The sequence below is a fragment of the mitochondrial genome of Dasypus novemcinctus (genome assembly GCF_030445035.2).
Source record: "Dasypus novemcinctus mitochondrion, complete genome".
NCBI classification, from domain to species: Eukaryota; Metazoa; Chordata; class Mammalia; order Cingulata; family Dasypodidae; genus Dasypus; species Dasypus novemcinctus.
The window spans coordinates 1-17,056 of NC_001821.1; the positions used below are offsets into that span (position 1 = coordinate 1).

General features: G+C 38.9%; 13 protein-coding genes and 24 non-coding genes across 37 annotated transcripts, besides 2 other annotated features; 28 read left to right on the top strand and 9 right to left on the bottom strand. All coding sequences in view use genetic code 2, as the record gives it.

The window, feature by feature from the left end:
- KEF50_t01 lies at window positions 1-69 on the top strand. Its single annotated transcript has 1 exon — window positions 1-69. It is a non-coding gene; the product is annotated as a tRNA-Phe (tRNA).
- Window positions 70-1,035, top strand: KEF50_r02. Its single transcript has one exon. It is a non-coding gene; the product is annotated as a s-rRNA (ribosomal RNA).
- Window positions 1,036-1,104, top strand: KEF50_t02. Its single transcript has one exon. It is a non-coding gene; the product is annotated as a tRNA-Val (tRNA).
- On the top strand, window positions 1,105-2,682 carry KEF50_r01. The gene has a single exon. It is a non-coding gene; the product is annotated as a l-rRNA (ribosomal RNA).
- Window position 2,683: 1 nt separating this feature from the next.
- Window positions 2,684-2,758, top strand: KEF50_t03. The gene has a single exon. It is a non-coding gene; the product is annotated as a tRNA-Leu (tRNA).
- Window positions 2,759-2,761: 3 nt separating this feature from the next.
- ND1 (NADH dehydrogenase subunit 1) lies at window positions 2,762-3,718 on the top strand. The gene has a single exon. The coding sequence runs from the start codon at window positions 2,762-2,764 to the stop codon at window positions 3,716-3,718; it is 957 nt and encodes a 318-aa protein (NP_007459.1).
- KEF50_t04 lies at window positions 3,717-3,785 on the top strand. The gene has a single exon. It is a non-coding gene; the product is annotated as a tRNA-Ile (tRNA).
- Window positions 3,783-3,855, bottom strand: KEF50_t05. Its single transcript has one exon. It is a non-coding gene; the product is annotated as a tRNA-Gln (tRNA).
- On the top strand, window positions 3,856-3,924 carry KEF50_t06. Its single transcript has one exon. It is a non-coding gene; the product is annotated as a tRNA-Met (tRNA).
- ND2 (NADH dehydrogenase subunit 2) lies at window positions 3,925-4,968 on the top strand. Its single transcript has one exon. The coding sequence runs from the start codon at window positions 3,925-3,927 to the stop codon at window positions 4,966-4,968; it is 1,044 nt and encodes a 347-aa protein (NP_007460.1).
- Window positions 4,967-5,034, top strand: KEF50_t07. The gene has a single exon. It is a non-coding gene; the product is annotated as a tRNA-Trp (tRNA).
- A 3-nt stretch (window positions 5,035-5,037) lies between these two features.
- Window positions 5,038-5,106, bottom strand: KEF50_t08. The gene has a single exon. It is a non-coding gene; the product is annotated as a tRNA-Ala (tRNA).
- A 1-nt stretch (window position 5,107) lies between these two features.
- On the bottom strand, window positions 5,108-5,180 carry KEF50_t09. Its single transcript has one exon. It is a non-coding gene; the product is annotated as a tRNA-Asn (tRNA).
- A 4-nt stretch (window positions 5,181-5,184) lies between these two features.
- Window positions 5,185-5,218: an origin of replication (origin of L-strand replication).
- On the bottom strand, window positions 5,214-5,274 carry KEF50_t10. Its single transcript has one exon. It is a non-coding gene; the product is annotated as a tRNA-Cys (tRNA).
- Window positions 5,275-5,281: 7 nt separating this feature from the next.
- KEF50_t11 lies at window positions 5,282-5,347 on the bottom strand. The gene has a single exon. It is a non-coding gene; the product is annotated as a tRNA-Tyr (tRNA).
- Window position 5,348: 1 nt separating this feature from the next.
- COX1 (cytochrome c oxidase subunit I) lies at window positions 5,349-6,890 on the top strand. The gene has a single exon. It carries the CDS (start codon window positions 5,349-5,351, stop codon window positions 6,888-6,890), a length of 1,542 nt encoding a protein of 513 aa, NP_007461.1.
- Window position 6,891: 1 nt separating this feature from the next.
- Window positions 6,892-6,960, bottom strand: KEF50_t12. The gene has a single exon. It is a non-coding gene; the product is annotated as a tRNA-Ser (tRNA).
- Window positions 6,961-6,963: 3 nt separating this feature from the next.
- On the top strand, window positions 6,964-7,032 carry KEF50_t13. The gene has a single exon. It is a non-coding gene; the product is annotated as a tRNA-Asp (tRNA).
- A 1-nt stretch (window position 7,033) lies between these two features.
- On the top strand, window positions 7,034-7,717 carry COX2 (cytochrome c oxidase subunit II). The gene has a single exon. It carries the CDS (start codon window positions 7,034-7,036, stop codon window positions 7,715-7,717), a length of 684 nt encoding a protein of 227 aa, NP_007462.1.
- A 3-nt stretch (window positions 7,718-7,720) lies between these two features.
- On the top strand, window positions 7,721-7,791 carry KEF50_t14. Its single transcript has one exon. It is a non-coding gene; the product is annotated as a tRNA-Lys (tRNA).
- Window positions 7,792-7,995, top strand: ATP8 (ATP synthase F0 subunit 8). The gene has a single exon. It carries the CDS (start codon window positions 7,792-7,794, stop codon window positions 7,993-7,995), a length of 204 nt encoding a protein of 67 aa, NP_007463.1.
- ATP6 (ATP synthase F0 subunit 6) lies at window positions 7,953-8,633 on the top strand. Its single transcript has one exon. It carries the CDS (start codon window positions 7,953-7,955, stop codon window positions 8,631-8,633), a length of 681 nt encoding a protein of 226 aa, NP_007464.1.
- Window positions 8,633-9,416, top strand: COX3 (cytochrome c oxidase subunit III). The gene has a single exon. A coding segment is annotated over exon 1 (784 nt).
- KEF50_t15 lies at window positions 9,417-9,486 on the top strand. Its single transcript has one exon. It is a non-coding gene; the product is annotated as a tRNA-Gly (tRNA).
- Window positions 9,487-9,832, top strand: ND3 (NADH dehydrogenase subunit 3). Its single transcript has one exon. A coding segment is annotated over exon 1 (346 nt).
- Window position 9,833: 1 nt separating this feature from the next.
- Window positions 9,834-9,902, top strand: KEF50_t16. The gene has a single exon. It is a non-coding gene; the product is annotated as a tRNA-Arg (tRNA).
- Window positions 9,903-10,199, top strand: ND4L (NADH dehydrogenase subunit 4L). Its single transcript has one exon. It carries the CDS (start codon window positions 9,903-9,905, stop codon window positions 10,197-10,199), a length of 297 nt encoding a protein of 98 aa, NP_007467.1.
- On the top strand, window positions 10,193-11,570 carry ND4 (NADH dehydrogenase subunit 4). The gene has a single exon. A coding segment is annotated over exon 1 (1,378 nt).
- KEF50_t17 lies at window positions 11,571-11,638 on the top strand. The gene has a single exon. It is a non-coding gene; the product is annotated as a tRNA-His (tRNA).
- On the top strand, window positions 11,639-11,698 carry KEF50_t18. Its single transcript has one exon. It is a non-coding gene; the product is annotated as a tRNA-Ser (tRNA).
- On the top strand, window positions 11,698-11,767 carry KEF50_t19. The gene has a single exon. It is a non-coding gene; the product is annotated as a tRNA-Leu (tRNA).
- ND5 (NADH dehydrogenase subunit 5) lies at window positions 11,768-13,573 on the top strand. The gene has a single exon. It carries the CDS (start codon window positions 11,768-11,770, stop codon window positions 13,571-13,573), a length of 1,806 nt encoding a protein of 601 aa, NP_007469.1.
- ND6 (NADH dehydrogenase subunit 6) lies at window positions 13,570-14,097 on the bottom strand. Its single transcript has one exon. It carries the CDS (start codon window positions 14,095-14,097, stop codon window positions 13,570-13,572), a length of 528 nt encoding a protein of 175 aa, NP_007470.1.
- A 2-nt stretch (window positions 14,098-14,099) lies between these two features.
- Window positions 14,100-14,168, bottom strand: KEF50_t20. Its single transcript has one exon. It is a non-coding gene; the product is annotated as a tRNA-Glu (tRNA).
- Window positions 14,169-14,170: 2 nt separating this feature from the next.
- On the top strand, window positions 14,171-15,310 carry CYTB (cytochrome b). The gene has a single exon. The coding sequence runs from the start codon at window positions 14,171-14,173 to the stop codon at window positions 15,308-15,310; it is 1,140 nt and encodes a 379-aa protein (NP_007471.1).
- A 1-nt stretch (window position 15,311) lies between these two features.
- On the top strand, window positions 15,312-15,379 carry KEF50_t21. Its single transcript has one exon. It is a non-coding gene; the product is annotated as a tRNA-Thr (tRNA).
- Window positions 15,380-15,381: 2 nt separating this feature from the next.
- On the bottom strand, window positions 15,382-15,452 carry KEF50_t22. Its single transcript has one exon. It is a non-coding gene; the product is annotated as a tRNA-Pro (tRNA).
- Window positions 15,453-17,056: a sequence feature (control region).

Here is a 17,056-nt window from a genome sequence, read left to right on the forward strand (position 1 = left end):
GTCAACGTAGCTTAAGTCTAAAGCGAGGCACTGAAAATGCCTAAACGAATCCTAATGATTCCGCAGACACACAGGTCTGGTCCTAGCCTTACTATTAATTCATAACAAAATTACACATGCAAGTATCAGCACACCAGTGAGAATGCCCTCTAACTCTTATAGATCAAAAGGAGCAAGCATCAAGTACACACAGCCCTTACAGTAGCTCATAACGCTTTGCTCAACCACACCCCCACGGGATACAGCAGTGATAAAAATTAAGCAATAAGCGAAAGCTTGACTAAGTTATGTTATTATAAGGGTTGGTAAATTTCGTGCCAGCAACCGCGGTCATACGATTAACCCAAATTAATAGTTATCGGCGTAAAGCGTGTTTAAGACACCTAGACAATAGAGTTAAACCCTTACTACGCTGTAAAAAGCCTTAGTAGGACCATAAACCCTTCAACGAAAGTGACTCTAATTTATCTGACTACACGATAGCTAGGACCCAAACTGGGATTAGATACCCCACTATGCCTAGCCCTAAACTAAAACAGTTCACAAACAAAACTGTTCGCCAGAGTACTACTAGCAACAGCTTAAAACTCAAAGGACTTGGCGGTGCTTTACATCCTTCTAGAGGAGCCTGTTCTATAATCGATAAACCCCGATATACCTCACCACCCCTTGCTAATACAGCCTATATACCGCCATCTTCAGCAGACCCTAGTAAGGCACCACAGTGAGCACAATAACATACATAAAGACGTTAGGTCAAGGTGTAGCTTATGGGGTGGGAAGAAATGGGCTACATTTTCTAATAAAGAGCAAATACAAAAAACTTAATGAAACAATTTAAGACTAAGGTGGATTTAGTAGTAAGCTAAAAATAGAGAGTTTAGCTGAACCAGGCCATAAAGCACGCACACACCGCCCGTCACCCTCTTCAATTATAAGCGCCACATAAACTAAAACACATTAATTCAGTAGCAACTATATAAGAAGAGACAAGTCGTAACAAGGTAAACATACTGGAAAGTGTGTTTGGATAACCAAAGTGTAGCTTACAACCAAAGCATCCGGCTTACACCCAGAAGACTTCAGATAGACTGACCACTTTGAACTAGACCTAGCCCTAAACCCACAACAACAATACTATCACACAGCAATAAATCAAAACATTTACCAAATACTAACTAAAGTATAGGAGATAGAAATTTTACTAAGGCGCTATAGAAATAGTACCGCAAGGGAAAGATGAAAGACCCCCTGATAGTAAGAAACAGCAAAGACTAATACTTTTACCTTTTGCATAATGAATTAACTAGACTAATTTTGGCAAAGAGAACTTTAGTCAAATATCCCGAAACCAGACGAGCTACTTATGGACAGTAATTAGTACTAACTCATCTATGTCGCAAAATAGTGAGAAGATCTGTAAGTAGAGGTGAAAGACCAACCGAGCCTGGTGATAGCTGGTTGCCCAGAACAGAATTTTAGTTCAACTTAAAACTTATCTCAAGAACCACTCCTTAATCTTAATATAAGTTTTAAATATACTCAATAGAGGTACAGCTCCATTGAAACAGGTATTAAACCTGCACAGGAGAGTAAGCCGTATAAAACACTTACATAGTTGGCCTAAAAGCAGCCATCAATAAAGAAAGCGTTAAAGCTCAACAACAAAACAATGACAGATACCAAAAACCACTGCCACCTCCCAACCTAATACTGGGCCAATCTATATAAATAGAAGAGATAATGTTAGTATAAGTAACAAGAATATTTTCTCCGTGCATAAGTGTATATCAGACCGGATAGACCACTGATAGTTAACAAATAGGCACCAAACTACCACCAAACAATAACAATGCCATACACCTTGTTAATCCAACACAGGCATGCATAACTAACGGAAAGATTTAAAGGAATAGAAGGAACTCGGCAAACACGAATCCCGCCTGTTTACCAAAAACATCACCTCTAGCATTACAATTATTAGAGGCACCGCCTGCCCAGTGACACACGTTTAACGGCCGCGGTACCCTGACCGTGCAAAGGTAGCATAATCACTTGTTCTCTAATTAAGGACCCGTATGAATGGCTAAACGAGGTTTCTACTGTCTCCTATTCCCTATCAGTAAAATTGACCTTCCGTGAAGAGGCGGGAATAATCATATAAGACGAGAAGACCCTGTGGAGCTTAAATTAACTAGATCAGCAATATCAACATATCCATCAACAGATATAAAACAGAATGATATGAACTATTAATTTTGGTTGGGGTGACCTCGGAGCACAGCAAAACCTCCGAATGACAGCGCCAAGACCAACCGGTCAAAGCCCATAACGAAACCAATTGATCCAAAAATTGACCAACGGAACCAGTTACCCCAGGGATAACAGCGCAATCCTATTCCAGAGCCCATATCAACAATAGGGTTTACGACCTCGATGTTGGATCAGGACACCCAAATGGTGCAGCCGCTATTAAAGGTTCGTTTGTTCAACGATTAAAGTCCTACGTGATCTGAGTTCAGACCGGAGCAATCCAGGTCGGTTTCTATCTATAACCAATTTCTCCCAGTACGAAAGGACAAGAGAAATAAGGCCAACTTTACAAGAGGCGCCTTAAATCAAAATAGATGAAATAATCTCAACCTAAAACATTACATAAACATTAGTCCTAAGCCAGGACCTAGTTAAGATGGCAGAGACAGGTAATTGCATAAGACTTAAACCTTTATTACCAGAGGTTCAAATCCTCTTCTTAACATTAATGTACTTAATCAATGTTCTATCTCTAATTATCCCAATTCTCCTAGCAGTAGCCTTCCTAACGTTACTAGAACGAAAAATTCTAGGCTATATACAGTTACGTAAAGGCCCAAACATCGTAGGACCATACGGCCTACTACAACCAATCGCAGACGCCATTAAACTATTCATCAAAGAACCACTACGACCAGCCACATCATCAAAACTCATATTTACCTTAGCACCCACACTAGCACTAACTCTCGCACTTTCACTTTGAATCCCCATCCCAATACCTTACCCATTGGTTAACTTAAATTTAGGGGTACTATTCATTTTAGCCATATCAAGCCTAGCTGTCTATTCAATCTTATGGTCAGGATGAGCATCAAACTCCAAATACGCCCTCATCGGAGCCCTTCGAGCAGTAGCACAAACAATTTCCTACGAAGTAACCCTGGCCATCATCTTACTATCAATCATAATAACAAATGGCTCATTCACCCTATCTACCCTAACAACAACACAAGAACACATATGACTAATCTTTCCCCTCTGGCCACTAGCAATAATATGATTTATCTCCACACTAGCAGAAACCAATCGCGCCCCATTCGACCTAACAGAAGGTGAATCAGAATTAGTGTCCGGATTCAACGTCGAATATGCAGCAGGGCCATTTGCCCTATTCTTTTTAGCTGAGTATGCCAACATCATTATAATAAATGCACTAACAGCCATTTTATTTTTTGGGGCCATACACAACCCAATATTCCCAGAACTACACACCCTAAACTTAATCACAAAAACCCTGATTCTTACTATAATATTTCTATGAGTACGCGCATCCTATCCACGATTCCGCTATGACCAACTAATACACCTCCTATGAAAAAGCTTTCTCCCACTTACATTAGCATTATGTATACTCCACGTATCAGCCCCAGCAACATTCGCAGGCGTACCCCCACACATATAGGAATATGTCTGATAAAAGAATTACTTTGATAGAGTAAATAATAGAGGTTTGAACCCTCTTATTCCTAGAGTCGCAGGAATTGAACCTCCACTTGAGAACTCAAAAATCTCCGTGCTACCATATTACACCACACTCTAAGTAAGGTCAGCTAACAAAGCTATCGGGCCCATACCCCGAAAATGTAGGCTCATACCCTTCCCGTACTAATAAATCCCTTAATTTTTATTATTATTATATTTACCTTAATCTTAGGAACAGTAATTACCATAATTAGCTCCCATTGATTATTAATCTGGATAGGCCTAGAAATAAACATATTCTCAATAATCCCCATTATCATAATAAAATCACACCCTCGATCAACAGAAGCCGCCACCAAATATTTCATGACACAAGCAACAGCATCTATACTTCTAATAATAGGCGTAATCATTAACTTATACTACTCAGGACAATGAACAATTATAAATTCACTCAACCCAGTTACATCATATATAATAACCATCGCACTTGCCATAAAACTAGGACTAGCCCCATTCCACTTCTGAGTGCCAGAGGTAACGCAAGGTACCCAACTAACATCAGGAATAATTCTTCTCACATGACAAAAACTAGCCCCAATAACAATCCTCTATCAAATCCACTCATCCCTAAACCTAAATCTAATACTAACCCTAGCTATCCTTTCAATCCTAATCGGGGGATGAGGAGGACTAAACCAAACACAACTACGAAAAATTATAGCGTATTCATCCATTGCACACATAGGATGAATAACAGCAATCATTATATACAATACATCATTAATGATACTAAACCTAGTGATCTACCTAATAATAACAATCACAATATTTGCCCTCTTTATTAACTCAACAACAACAACTACACTATCTCTATCTCTTACATGAAACAGTACACCAATCCTAACAACAATGCTCCTAACAACCCTACTATCACTAGGAGGCCTTCCCCCACTATCAGGCTTCGCACCAAAATGAATAATCATCCAAGAGATGACAAAAAACAACATACTCCTACTACCAACAACAATAGCCATTATGGCACTACTGAACCTCTATTTCTACATACGACTTATCTACTCAACATCACTCACAATATTCCCAACGACCAATAACAACAAAATAAAATGAAAATACAAAACACAAAATTTTATCCCCCTATCACCAACATTAATTACACTATCCACAATACTCATCCCCCTCACTCCAATAATATTAATCTTAAACTAGGGATTTAGGTTAGACAAGACCAAGAGCCTTCAAAGCCCTTAGCAAGTAAAAATTACTTAATCCCTGACGTAAGGACTGCAAGATTTAGCCCCACATCTCCTGAACGCAAATCAGGCACTTTAATTAAGCTAAGTCCTCTCTAGACTGGTGGGCTCCAACCCCACGAAATTTTAGTTAACAGCTAAATACCATAATCACCTGGCTTCAATCTATTCCCACCTCAAAAACAAGCCAAAGGAATCATAAAGCCCTGGCAGAGTTTACAGCTGCTTCTCTGAACTTGCAATTCAAATAGTATTCAAGGCTTATTTAATGGTAAAAAAAGGACTTCACCTTTGTCTTTAGATTTACAGTCTAATGCTTACTCAGCCATTTTACCCATGTTCATTACCCGTTGACTATTTTCAACAAACCACAAAGATATTGGAACTCTATATTTACTATTTGGCGCCTGGGCTGGAATAGTAGGCACCGCCCTAAGTCTACTAATTCGTGCCGAGCTTGGCCAACCAGGCACATTACTAGGAGACGATCAAATTTATAATGTAATTGTTACCGCCCATGCATTCATCATAATTTTCTTTATAGTAATACCAATCATGATCGGGGGCTTCGGAAACTGATTAGTCCCATTAATAATTGGCGCGCCCGATATAGCCTTCCCACGAATAAACAACATAAGTTTCTGACTATTACCCCCTTCATTCCTACTCCTACTAGCCTCCTCTATAGTAGAAGCTGGAGCAGGAACAGGCTGAACAGTATACCCGCCACTAGCAGGAAACCTAGCCCACGCAGGAGCATCCGTAGACCTAACAATTTTCTCCCTCCACCTTGCAGGAATCTCATCCATTCTAGGAGCCATCAACTTTATTACTACTATCATCAACATAAAACCCCCCGCAATAACACAATACCAAACCCCATTATTTGTATGATCAGTACTAGTAACAGCAGTCCTACTGCTGCTTTCCCTCCCAGTTCTAGCCGCTGGCATTACCATACTCCTAACAGACCGAAACCTTAATACCACATTCTTCGACCCAGCAGGAGGAGGGGACCCAATTCTCTATCAACATCTATTCTGATTCTTTGGACACCCTGAAGTCTACATCCTCATCTTACCAGGGTTCGGTATAATTTCACACATCGTCACATATTATTCAGGAAAAAAAGAACCATTCGGCTATATGGGCATAGTTTGAGCCATGATATCCATTGGCTTCTTAGGGTTCATTGTATGAGCTCATCACATATTCACAGTAGGAATGGACGTAGATACACGAGCCTATTTCACATCAGCCACAATAATTATCGCTATTCCAACAGGGGTCAAAGTGTTTAGCTGACTAGCTACCCTGCATGGCGGCAACATCAAATGATCCCCAGCAATACTCTGAGCCTTAGGATTTATTTTCTTGTTCACAGTAGGGGGCCTCACAGGAATGCTACTAGCCAACTCATCCCTAGACATTGTATTACACGACACATACTATGTAGTAGCCCACTTCCACTATGTACTTTCCATAGGAGCCGTATTTGCCATTATAGGAGGCTTTGTCCACTGATTCCCACTATTTTCAGGTTACACCCTAAACTTAACATGAGCTAAAATTCACTTCATTATCATGTTTGTTGGTGTCAACCTAACATTCTTCCCCCAACACTTCCTAGGCCTCTCCGGAATACCACGACGATATTCAGACTACCCTGATGCATACACAATATGAAACACTGTATCATCAATAGGCTCATTTATCTCGCTAACAGCAGTAATACTAATAATTTTCATAATCTGAGAAGCATTTGCATCAAAACGAGAGGTTGATGTAGTAGAATTAACACCAACCAACCTTGAATGACTTCACGGGTGTCCACCACCATACCACACATTCGAAGAACCTGCGTTCGTAAAAGTTTAACCAAGAAAGGAAGGAATCGAACCCCCAAAAACTAGTTTCAAGCCAGCTCCATAACCTCTATGACTTTCTCAATAAGGTATTAATAAAACAATTATATAACTTTGTCAAAGTTAAATTATAGGTTAAAGCCCTTTATACCTTTTATGCCTTACCCATTACAACTAGGATTCCAAGACGCAACATCACCAATCATAGAAGAACTCCTACATTTCCATGACCACACACTAATAATTGTGTTCCTAATTAGCTCTTTAGTCCTTTACATTATTACCCTGATATTAACAACAAAACTAACCCATACAAGCACAATAGACGCACAAGAAGTAGAAACCGTATGAACAATCTTGCCCGCAGTTATCCTAATCCTAATTGCACTACCCTCACTACGAATTTTATATATAATAGACGAAATCAACAACCCACTCCTCACCATTAAAGCTATAGGTCACCAGTGATACTGAAGCTATGAATACACAGATTATGAAGACCTAAATTTTGACTCCTATATAGTCCCAACATCAGACCTCAAACCAGGAGAACTACGACTATTAGAAGTCGATAATCGACTTGTTCTACCAATAGAGCTATCAATTCGTATACTAATTTCATCCGAAGATGTACTACACTCATGAGCCGTACCATCCTTAGGACTAAAAACAGACGCAATCCCAGGTCGCCTAAACCAAGCCACATTAATAGCAACACGACCTGGCCTATATTACGGTCAATGCTCAGAAATCTGTGGGTCCAACCACAGCTTCATACCTATTGTACTTGAACTAGTCCCCCTAAAACACTTCGAAGACTGATCTACCTCAATACTTTAATCTCCTTGAGATGCTATAATAGCATTAACCTTTTAAGTTAAAGACTGAGAGTGCAACAAATCTCTCCTCAATGAATGCCTCAACTAGATACATCCACATGATTTATTACAATTGTATCAATGCTACTATCATTATTTATCCTAATACAACTAAAGTTCATTAAATTCAGCTCATTCTCAACCCCATGTCCAACAACAATAGAAAAAACAAAACACCTAACTCCTTGAGAAATAAAATGAACGAAAACCTATTTGCCTCATTCGCTACCCCTACCATAATAGGCCTGCCAATCATCATATTAATCATCATATTCCCAAGTATTCTTTTCCCTACCCCTAAACGGATAATTACCAACCGAGTGGTATCAGTCCAACAATGATTAATCAACATGATCATAAAGCAAATAATGAATATTCACAACAACAAAGGACGAACATGAACTCTTATATTAATCTCTCTCATCACATTCATCGGCACTACCAACCTACTAGGCCTATTACCACACACTTTTACACCCACCACACAACTCTCTATAAACTTAGGCATAGCTATTCCATTATGAGCAGGCGCAGTAGTAACAGGCTTCCGACATAAAACCAAAGCCTCACTAGCACACTTCCTACCACAAGGCACACCAATTCCACTGATTCCCATACTAATTATCATTCAAACCATCAGCCTGTTTATTCAACCAATAGCCCTAGCTGTCCGACTCACAGCAAACATCACAGCAGGACACCTTCTAATCCATCTAATTGGAGGAGCCACATTAGCCTTAATATCAATTAGCCCAACAACAGCCTCAATCACATTTATCATCTTAATTCTACTAACAATTCTAGAATTCGCAGTAGCCCTAATTCAAGCATACGTCTTCACACTACTAGTAAGCCTGTACTTACATGACAACACATAATGACCCACCAGACACATGCATACCACACAGTAAACCCAAGCCCTTGACCTCTGACAGGCGCTCTATCAGCTCTACTAATAACATCAGGCCTAATCATATGATTCCACTTTAATTCTCCCCTATTACTAGTTCTAGGCTTAACCACTAACTTCTTAACTATATACCAATGATGACGAGACATTATTCGAGAAAGCACATTTCAAGGTCACCACACAACCATTGTACAAAAAGGCCTACGATACGGCATAATCCTATTCATTGTGTCAGAAGTGTTCTTCTTTGCGGGTTTCTTCTGAGCCTTTTACCACTCAAGCCTAGCTCCAACTCCAGAACTAGGAGGCTGCTGACCACCAACAGGAATTAACCCTCTCAACCCCCTAGAAGTACCCTTACTAAATACATCAGTCCTTCTTGCCTCAGGAGTATCAATTACATGGGCACACCATAGCTTAATAGAAGGTCACCGAAAGCACATACTACAAGCCCTATTTATTACTATCGCTCTAGGCGTATACTTTACCCTCTTACAAGCCTCAGAATATTACGAAGCACCATTCACAATTTCCGACGGCATTTACGGCTCCACGTTCTTTGTAGCAACCGGATTCCATGGACTACACGTAATTATCGGCTCATCTTTCCTAATCGTCTGCTTCATACGTCAACTAAAATTTCACTTCACATCTAGCCATCATTTCGGTTTTGAAGCCGCAGCTTGATACTGACACTTCGTAGATGTAGTCTGACTATTCCTATACGTTTCCATCTATTGATGAGGCTCATGCTCTATTAGTATTAAGCAGTACAGTTGACTTCCAATCAACTAGATTCGGTATCAACCCGAAATAGAGCAATTAATATTATAATTACACTATTCATCAACATATCCCTAGCCTCCTTACTAGTACTAATCGCATTCTGATTACCCCAGTTAAACACATACACAGAAAAATCAAGCCCATATGAATGCGGGTTTGACCCAATAGGGTCAGCCCGTCTACCCTTTTCCATAAAATTCTTTCTAGTAGCCATCACATTCTTACTATTTGACCTGGAAATTGCATTACTACTTCCCCTCCCATGAGCCACACAAGCAAATACTATAACACCTATACTAACGACAGCCCTAGTATTAATCCTACTCCTAGCCCTAGGTCTAGCCTACGAATGACTACAAAAAGGACTAGAGTGAAACGAATATAGTAGCTAGTTTAACACAAAATAATTGATTTCGACTCAATAGACTATGATTAACCTCATAGCTACCAAATGCCATCAATCTACTTAAACATTATTATAGCATTCTCCATCGCCATAGTAGGAGTACTAGTATATCGCTCACACATAATATCATCCCTACTATGTTTAGAAGGCATAATACTATCCCTCTTTATCCTAAGCACCCTTATAATCCTAAGCATACACTTTACAATAGCTATGATAATACCAATTATTCTTATAGTATTTGCCGCATGCGAAGCAGCAGTAGGACTGGCTCTGCTAGTCATAGTATCCAACACATACGGCCTAGACCACGTCCAAAATCTTAACCTCCTGCAATGCTAAAACTAATTATACCCACTATTATACTCATCCCTCTAACATGACTATCAAAAAAGAACATAGTCTGAATTAACTCAACCACACACAGCATTTTAATTAGCTTGATTAGTCTTTCCATGCTTTTCCAAACAACAGACTCCAATATAAACTTTTCTCTAATATTTTTCGCGGATCCTCTATCAACACCACTTATTATCTTAACAACTTGACTGCTCCCACTAATAATCATTGCCAGCCAATCTCACCTTATCAAAGAAACAACAACCCGCAAAAAACTATATATCTCTATACTAATTACTCTTCAAGCACTCTTAATCATAACATTTTCCGCCACAGAACTAATTCTATTTTACATCTTATTTGAAGCCACACTAATTCCAACCCTTATCCTCATCACACGATGAGGAAACCAAACAGAACGCCTGAACGCAGGATTCTACTTTCTATTTTATACATTAGCAGGATCCCTACCCCTCCTAGTAATCCTATTATATATGCAAAACACAATAGGCTCACTAAACATATTACTCATCCAGTATTTTCCCCAAACACTCACACACACCTGAACAGCCAAACTTATATGATTAGCATGCATAATAGCATTCATAGTAAAAATACCACTATATGGCTTACACCTTTGACTACCAAAAGCACACGTAGAAGCACCAATCGCAGGATCAATAGTCCTGGCAGCTATTCTACTAAAGCTTGGCGGCTATGGCATAATACGAATCACAATAATTCTAGAACCAACTACAACATCCATGTCCTATCCATTCATAATACTTTCTCTATGAGGCATAGTAATAACAACGCGAATTTGCCTACGACAAACGGACTTAAAATCACTAATTGCATACTCATCCGTAAGCCACATAGCTCTAGTAATTATAGCTATCCTAATCCAAACACCCTGAAGCTATATAGGCGCAACAGCCCTAATAATTGCCCACGGTCTCACATCATCAATACTATTCTGTCTAGCAAATACTAATTACGAACGAACTCACAGCCGCACCATAATTCTAGCCCGGGGTTTACAAACATTATTACCCCTAATAGCCTCATGATGACTACTAGCCAGCCTAACTAACCTAGCCCTACCCCCTACAATCAACTTAATTGGAGAACTACTAGTAACCATAACAACATTCAAGTGATCCAACCTAACCATCCTAGCCCTGGGTCTAAACATATTAATCACAGCCTTATACTCCCTATACATACTCATTACTACACAACGAGGTAAATTCACCTACCATACCTATTCAATTAAACCAACATTCACCCGAGAAAGTACCCTGATACTAATACACCTCCTACCCATTATACTACTATCAATTAACCCAAAAATTATCCTCGGGCCCCTATACTGTGGACATAGTTTACCCAAAACTCTAGATTGTGAATCTAGCAACAGAACATAAAAATTCTTGTTCACCAAGAAAGAATTGCAGGAACTGCTAACTCTTGCCCCCATACCTAAAAATATGGCTTTCTTACTTTTATAGGATAACAGTAATCCACTGGTCTTAGGAACCAGAAACTTGGTGCAAATCCAAATAAAAGTAATTAACCTAATCATACCATTTTCTATTATTACTCTTACCATTCTAACTATCCCAATCATAATGTCTTACACAAACAAATACAAAACCAAATCGTACCCCTACCACGTTACTTCTTCCGTGTCATATGCATTTATGACAAGCATAATTCCAACCATAATATTCCTTCTATCAAACCAAGACTCCTACATTTCAAACTGGCACTGAATAACAATACAAACCATAAAACTATCACTTAGTTTTAAACTGGACTTCTTCTCAATTATCTTTGTATCCGTAGCCCTATTCGTAACCTGGTCAATTATAGAATTCTCACTATGATATATACACTCAGACCCCTACATCAATCAATTCTTCAAGTACTTACTACTATTCTTAATCACAATAATAATCTTAGTAACAGCAAACAACATATTCCAACTCTTCATCGGATGAGAAGGAGTGGGAATTATATCATTTCTACTTATCGGCTGATGATATGGACGAACAGACGCCAACACCGCAGCCCTCCAAGCAATCCTATATAACCGAATTGGTGACATTGGCTTTATCTTAACCATAGCATGACTCCTTCTCCACCTAAACTCATGAGACCTTCAACAAATCTTTATACTCAAACCAACCAACCTTCTCCCTCTATTAGGACTACTAGTAGCAGCAGCAGGAAAATCAGCCCAATTTGGACTACATCCATGACTCCCTTCAGCTATAGAAGGTCCTACCCCTGTATCAGCATTACTCCATTCAAGTACTATAGTTGTAGCAGGTATCTTCCTATTAGTACGTTTCTACCCACTAATACAAAATAACCCAACCATTCTGACAATAACCCTATGCCTAGGCGCCATCACCACCTTATTTACCGCCATCTGCGCCCTAACACAAAATGATATTAAAAAGATCATTGCCTTCTCAACCTCCAGTCAACTGGGCCTCATAATAGTAACTATTGGCATTAACCAACCCCATTTAGCCTTTCTGCACATTTGCACCCACGCATTTTTCAAAGCCATATTATTCATATGCTCTGGATCAATTATCCACAGCCTAAACAATGAACAGGACATTCGAAAAATAGGTGGCTTACTAAAAGCAATACCATTTACATCATCATGCCTAATAATTGGAAGCCTTGCATTAACAGGAATACCATTTCTAACAGGCTTCTACTCAAAAGACCTAATCATTGAATCAGCCAACACATCCTACTCAAACGCCTGAGCCCTCTTAATTACACTACTTGCCACCTCATTCACAGCATCATATAGTACACGACTAATCTACTTTTCCTCACTAGGACCACCACGATATCTACCCCTCATCACCATTAATGAAAACAACCCTAATCTCCTAAAACCGATCAAACGCCTAGCCCTAGGAAGCATTTTCGCGGGCTTCTTGATCTCCAACTACATTCCACCCCTAATCACACCACAAACAACAATACCTTTATATATAAAACTGTCAGCACTAGCCGTAACAATTATAGGCTTCATAGTTGCCATAGGACTAAACAATATTACACTAAACCTAAAACCAGAGCGCCCAAACCCCCTTCACTCATTTTCCTCCCTATTAGGATATTATCCTAACATTATTCACCGCACAACCCCCTACTATATCCTAATAATAAGCCAAAACCTAGCATCCCTTACAGATATTCTCTGACTAGAAAAGTTAGCCCCAAAAAGCCTATCACAAATGCAGCTTTCAGCTTCCATAATCACATCCAATCAAAAAGGACTGATCAAACTATACTTCATATCATTTATTATCTCAATAACACTAGCTACTATACTAATCATTTAACGACCACGAGTAATCTCAATTACAATAAAAATGCTAACAAATAAGGATCACCCAGCTAAAATCACCAACCAGTCCCCATAAGTATATAAAGCAGATCCACCAGCATAATCTTCACGAACAACATCCATCCCATATCCCCCCAAGACAACCCAATCTTCTATATCTTTCAAACCACAAGAAATCAAGCCTACTTCACCGTCAACAATCATTCAAACAATTATCGCAACCTCTACTAACAATCCAACAAATAACGCACTCAAAATAACAACGTTAGAACCCCAAGCCTCAGGATACTCCTCAGTAGCCATAGCAGTAGTATAGCCAAACACTACCAACATACCACCTAAATAAACCAAAAAAACCATTAATCCTAAAAAAGACCCTCCTAAACCCATAACAATACCACAACCCACCCCTCCACCAACAATCAACCCTAACCCCCCATAAATGGGAGACGGCTTTGAAGAGAAGCCAATAAAACTAATCACAAAAGCTACACTTAATAAAAAAACTATGTATATCATTATGTTCCAGCATGGAGCTAACCACGACCAATGATATGAAAAACCATCGTTGTAAATTCAACTACAAGAACTAATGACCAACATCCGTAAAAACCACCCACTCCTAAAAATCGTAAACCAATCATTCATTGACTTACCAACACCAACAAGCATTTCAGCATGATGAAACTTCGGTTCATTGCTGGGCATCTGCCTAGCAATGCAAATTCTTACAGGCTTATTCCTAGCAATACACTATACATCAGACACCATAACAGCCTTCTCATCTGTAACTCACATCTGCCGAGACGTAAACTATGGCTGATTAATTCGTTACCTACATGCCAACGGCGCATCCCTATTCTTCATATGCCTATACCTCCATATCGGCCGAGGCTTGTACTACGGCTCATACACCTTCCTAGAAACTTGAAACATCGGAATTATCCTATTATTCACCGTTATAGCCACAGCATTTATAGGTTATGTCCTACCATGAGGACAAATATCATTCTGAGGGGCCACAGTAATTACCAACCTATTATCTGCCATCCCCTACATTGGAACCGACCTAGTAGAATGAATCTGAGGAGGCTTCTCAGTAGACAAAGCAACTCTAACACGCTTCTTCGCCTTCCACTTCATCTTACCATTTATTATCACAGCACTCGTAGTAGTCCACCTGTTATTCCTACACGAAACAGGATCAAACAACCCCACAGGTATCTCGTCAAACATAGACACAATCCCATTCCACCCGTACTATACAATTAAAGATATCCTAGGCTTAATTCTCATAATCCTGCTTCTAATAACATTAGTTCTATTTTACCCAGACCTACTAGGAGACCCAGACAACTACACCCCAGCAAACCCACTGAACACTCCACCCCATATTAAACCAGAATGATATTTTCTATTTGCCTACGCAATCCTACGATCTATCCCAAATAAACTAGGAGGAGTATTAGCCCTAGTTTGCTCAATCCTTGTCCTCGCCATCATCCCTTTACTACACACAGCAAAACAACGAAGCCTTATATTCCGTCCAATCAGCCAATGTCTATTTTGACTCCTAGCAGCCAACCTAATAATCCTTACATGAATCGGAGGCCAACCAGTCGAACACCCATTCATTATCATCGGACAAGTAGCATCTATTTCATACTTCACAATTATCCTGGTCCTCATACCAATTGCAGGCCTAATCGAGAATAAGCTCATAAAATGAAGACGTCCCAGTAGTATAAATATTACCATGGTCTTGTAAACCATAAATGAAGAATAACCACTTCCTAGGACAATTCAAGGAGAGGATACTACACTAACCCCACCATCAACACCCAAAGCTGACATTCTAATTAAACTACTCCTTGAACACTAACATGCACAATATATATATATATATATACCAAACATAGCGCTATTTCGGCGCTATGTAATTCGTGCATACATTTATCTACCCCATACATATCATTATATACTAACTATTATTAATCTTACATAGTACATTCTATGTATAATCACACATACACTTATCTACCCCATACATATCATTATATACTAACTATTATTAATCTTACATAGTACATTCTATGTATAATCACACATACACTTATCTACCCCATACATATCATTATATACTAACTATTATTAATCTTACATAGCACATTCTATGTATAATCACACATACATTTATCTACCCCATGCATATCACACCCCAACTAAACCTACGCACAGACATAACGAGTACCAAGTTCTAACCGTACACTGATCATCTCCAACCAAAATTCTCACTCACCAACTCCCGAGAAACCAGCAACCCGCCAGACAAGTATCCCTCTGCTTGCTCTGAGCCCATAAACCGTGGGGGTTTCTATACGTGAAACTTTATCTGGCATCTGGTTCTTTCTTCAGGGCCATCTCACCTAAAACCGTCCACTCATTCCCCTTAAATAAGACATCTCGATGGACTTATGCCATATTAAACCGTGACCTTGCATCCCCTTATCTGTCATACATTTGGTACCTTTTTTTTTGGGGGGGGGGAAATCGCACCGACTCACCTATGCCTACGCCGGCCTCGACGCAGTCAATTAAATTGTAGCTGGACTTCGAATGCACGTGATTTACCCGCATACATTGAGTTCATGGTATTATTCAGTCAATGGTTACAGGACATAAAAATTTTTACGCCTTTCGCGCATACGCATACGCATACGCATACGCATACGCATACGCATACGCATACGCATACGCATACGCATACGCATACGCATACGCATACGCATACGCATACGCATACGCATACGCATACGCATACGCATACGCATACGCACAATTTATTATATACTATTTTCTATTGCCAAACCCCCCCCTCCCCCCCCGAAACCAAGCCAAAACTTAAGTATCACTTTTAACCTTGTCAAACCCCAAAAACAAGACAGCAACACTAAAATCTACACAGCTCGGCAAGTTAATCCCTACACATATCATATATATACATATAATACATAACCCACCCAAACATATACTTTCACTAAAAATAGAGTTAAATTTACATTCAAATTTTATCACAACTTTCACCAAAAATAGAATTAAATTTATATGTCAAAATCCTTACCACAATTTTTTAATTTTTTCCCACTGAAAAAAAGAGTTAAATTCACACATTTAAATTTTATCGTAATTTTTTTTCATTTTTTTTTCACTGAAAAATAGATTTAAATTCACACATAAAATTATATCGTAATTTTTTATTTTTTTTTTTTCAGTGAAAAAATAGAATTAAATTCTTTCATTAAAATTTTATCGTAATTTTTTTTTATTTTTTTTTCACTGAAAAATAGATTTAAATTCACACATAAAATTATATCGTAATTTTTTTTTTATTTTTTTTAAGTGAAAAAACAAGACTAAATTAACACATAAAATTTCTATAGCAATTTTCTTTACTGAACAATAAATTTAAATTTACATA